General features: G+C 56.2%; 1 protein-coding gene across 1 annotated transcript in view; it reads right to left on the bottom strand.

The window, feature by feature from the left end:
* Positions 1 to 865: 865 nt before the first annotated feature.
* ZP1 (zona pellucida glycoprotein 1) overlaps positions 866 to 3,059 on the bottom strand; it is a 22,011-nt gene continuing 19,817 nt past the window's right edge. The window contains 5 exon segments of the mRNA XM_055082238.1: positions 866 to 1,307; positions 1,357 to 1,367; positions 1,459 to 1,504; positions 1,507 to 1,554; positions 1,642 to 1,727. Of these exon segments, the coding sequence (XP_054938213.1) occupies positions 1,015 to 1,307; positions 1,357 to 1,367; positions 1,459 to 1,504; positions 1,507 to 1,554; positions 1,642 to 1,727 (484 nt within the window). The 3' untranslated portion in view covers positions 866 to 1,014.

Here is a 3,059-nt window from a genome sequence, read left to right as displayed (position 1 = left end):
GAGCCAGGGTTATAACTCAAACAGCCTGGCTTGTATTCGACCAGTATCCTGAAAACAGAAAAGGTGGAGCTGGCCAGGCCTGGAGAGTGCCTGCATGGGGTCAAGGTCACGGGCCTGACTCAAGCACTGTGGTTCCCTTTACGCCACCTCCCTAACTCACGCCCTACCAAAGGCCAGAGAGGTGTCTGAAACCGAGTTTGACTTCCCCACCAGATTCTCCAGCTGCCAGAGGCTGAACCCCACCCACTCCACCTAGGCTGGGTTACCTTTCCTGCCCTAGAAGCTCTACATGGCAGCAAAGACCTTTCCAGACCGACAGTCAGAGATGAAGGCCCACGTCATACACGAGCAGACTGTCAGCAGCACAGCCAGCACTGGTACTGACCTGTCTGGCAGCCGTGCCCGCTGTGGCATCAGGCAGCATCAGGGCCAACAGGCTGCCATTCAGCCTGTGCCGACATCCCTGTGTGGAACAGTCCCAGGGGCCAAGGGAGTGGGAAGGGGGCTGGTGATGGGGGAAGTAGCCAGCATCCTCTCTGGGAGGCTGGGAGGCTCAGAGGGGGAGCGGGAGAAGCTTGTTCAAGTCAAGTTTAGTTCTTTCAGCCCCGGGAGCTCTGGATTCCCTCATCCACGATGGCAACCAAGTGGCATGCTTCGAGGATGCCCAGTCAGAACTCCTGTGTCTGTGAGAAGGTGACAAGCCTTCACAGGCCGTTAGCCCTGCCAGGTTCCCGATTCCCAGCTATTGCTGTTCTTTGACTCTGCCATGAGTTGACCTCCCCCTACCTTCTCTTGTCCTGCTTTCTCTGCCTGGAATGCTGCCTTTCCTTGCAGAGAGGCAAAGTCTCCTAAATTCAGTCCTGGGAGGCATTGGACTCTACCCAGTAATAGAGGCCGCAATTCTGGAAGGACAGAGCTGACTCTGAAGAGCAAGTGTCTAAGATGAGAATGATTCTGTCTAGTCACCACAAGGAGCTCTTCCACACCTGCTTTCACTAGGCTTGAAACAAGGGTCTATTCAGCCTGTTCACCTTCTGTTGCCTTCCAGGAGCTTCTGGGCTTGGCCTGGCTCAGGTCCACAAAGACGCCAACCCCTCGGACCAGGACAACAGCCAACAGCAAAAGAATTACCCAGAGGAGAGGGCTTGTGTTGCAGCTCATGGTGGAGCCTGCCAGACGAAAGGGATCTGGAGGATGGCAGGGCTGGGCAAGGGCCCCTCCAACTCTCTCCCCAAACCCCAGCCCTTGGTAGTCACACTGGGCAGAGCTGAAGCTGCCCTTTTGCAGATGAGGTGGACCATGGCTAGCTTAGCTTAGTTCCCCAGTGAATCCAGTTACACCATCTCCTGCCCTCACTATAGCCGGAGCTTCCCCATTTTGTCAGCACACCCCGGAGGGCCAAGGCCTGAGGGGCCTGCCCACAGCCTCACAGCTGCAGGCCCCAGTGCAGACTACCACCTGTAGGAATCCTCAAAGCCCAGTGGCCCGGGAGAGCTCACCATGCTCTGGGCCTGGCAATGTCATTGTGGTGACCTGAGGCTCATTGCCGTCCGGCTCCCCACGTGGCTCAGAAGCCAGGAACAGGCCTGCAGACATGAAAGAACAAAGAACCCCCTATTTTGTCCTCCACCCTGGACTCACCTGCAGCCCCAGAGCTACATGTAGTCGAGTAAGTCTTCAGCCCTGAGGGGCAGCAGGCAGAGGTGCCGCAGAGGAAGTAAACCTGGTGGGATGAGAATAAGGTCAAGGCACGGGGCTGGCTTAGAGCCATGGGCAAGAAGCACTGAGGCAGGGACATGGGGTCTGGAGCCCAGCGCAGGTCCACACTGCTGCCGGCCAGGCAGGAGGGAAGAGATCTGGGCATGCTGACCAGACCCAGTCCCACGAGGTACAGAGCCATAGGTGCTGCTTCCCGATTTGGAATCTGTGCCTCCCTCGTTCTGGATGGCTCACGTCTGCAGTAGGGGACCCTGCGGGAGGGAACCGCTGTGCCGCGTAGAGCCCCGGCCCTGGCTTTCAGAGTCCCCCCGGGAGGGCCGACTTTCTCCCTTTGCCACCTGACAGACGGGGAGAGGGGATTCCGAGGACGTGGTGTTAACTGGGCAGCAGGAGAGCAGATGTCTAGCGCCCTCTCTTCCTGGCCCTCAATGACCAGTGACTGGGGGCAGGGTTGGGGGGGGGGCGGGTTACCATGGCTTCCAGAAACACAAAGCCACGGGCAGCTCCCAAAAGGTGTAGAAGCAGGGACTTCCCTGATGGTCCAGTGGGTAAGACTCCACGCTCCCAATGCAGGGGGCCCGGGTTTGATCCCTGGTCAGGGAACTAGATTCCGCAGGCATGCCGCAATGAAGATCCTGCGTGCTGCAACTAAGACCTGGCGCCGCCAAAATAAATAAATTAATTAATTAAAAAACAAAAAAAGGAGTAAAAGCAGGAGGAACTGACCTGACCCAGCACCCAGCCGCGTAACCAACAGGTACCCCCCATCCATCAGGGGGGCGGGGGTCTCTTGGCTCAGGTAGAGGCATGCAGCTGAGCTGGTTATTCAGCTACCCTCCCAGGTGCTAACCAGTGACATCTGTCTACATCTGAAGGAATGTCATGCATCTATTTAAAACATATAGAGGGCTTCCCTGGTGGCGCAGTGGTTGAGAATCCGCCTGCCAATGCAGGGGACACAGGTTCGAGCCCTGGTCTGGGAAGATCCCACAGGCCGCGGAGCAACTGGGCCCGTGAACCACAACTACTGACCCTGCGCTCTAGAGCCCGCGAGCCACAACTGCTGGGCCTGCGCGTCTGGAGCCTGTGCTCCGCAACAAGAGAGGCCACGACAGTGAGAGGCCCGCGCACCGCAATGAAGAGTGGCCCCCGCTTGCCGCAACTAGAGAGAGCCCTCGCACAGAAACGAAGACCCAGCACAGTCAAAAATAAATAAAAAAACAAAATTTAAAAAAAGACTGGGAAATATTAAAAAAAAATATATATATATATATAGAGAGAGAGAAATCTGTCTATATTAAGGTGAAAGTTTTATATTGTTCTGTAGAACGAAAGTTAAA

The sequence above is a fragment of the Physeter macrocephalus genome, unplaced genomic scaffold (assembly GCF_002837175.3).
Source record: "Physeter macrocephalus isolate SW-GA unplaced genomic scaffold, ASM283717v5 random_51, whole genome shotgun sequence".
Taxonomy (NCBI): Eukaryota; Metazoa; Chordata; class Mammalia; order Artiodactyla; family Physeteridae; genus Physeter; species Physeter macrocephalus.
Note: the sequence above shows the minus strand (reverse complement) of the source record. Positions and strands in the feature narration are given on the sequence as shown.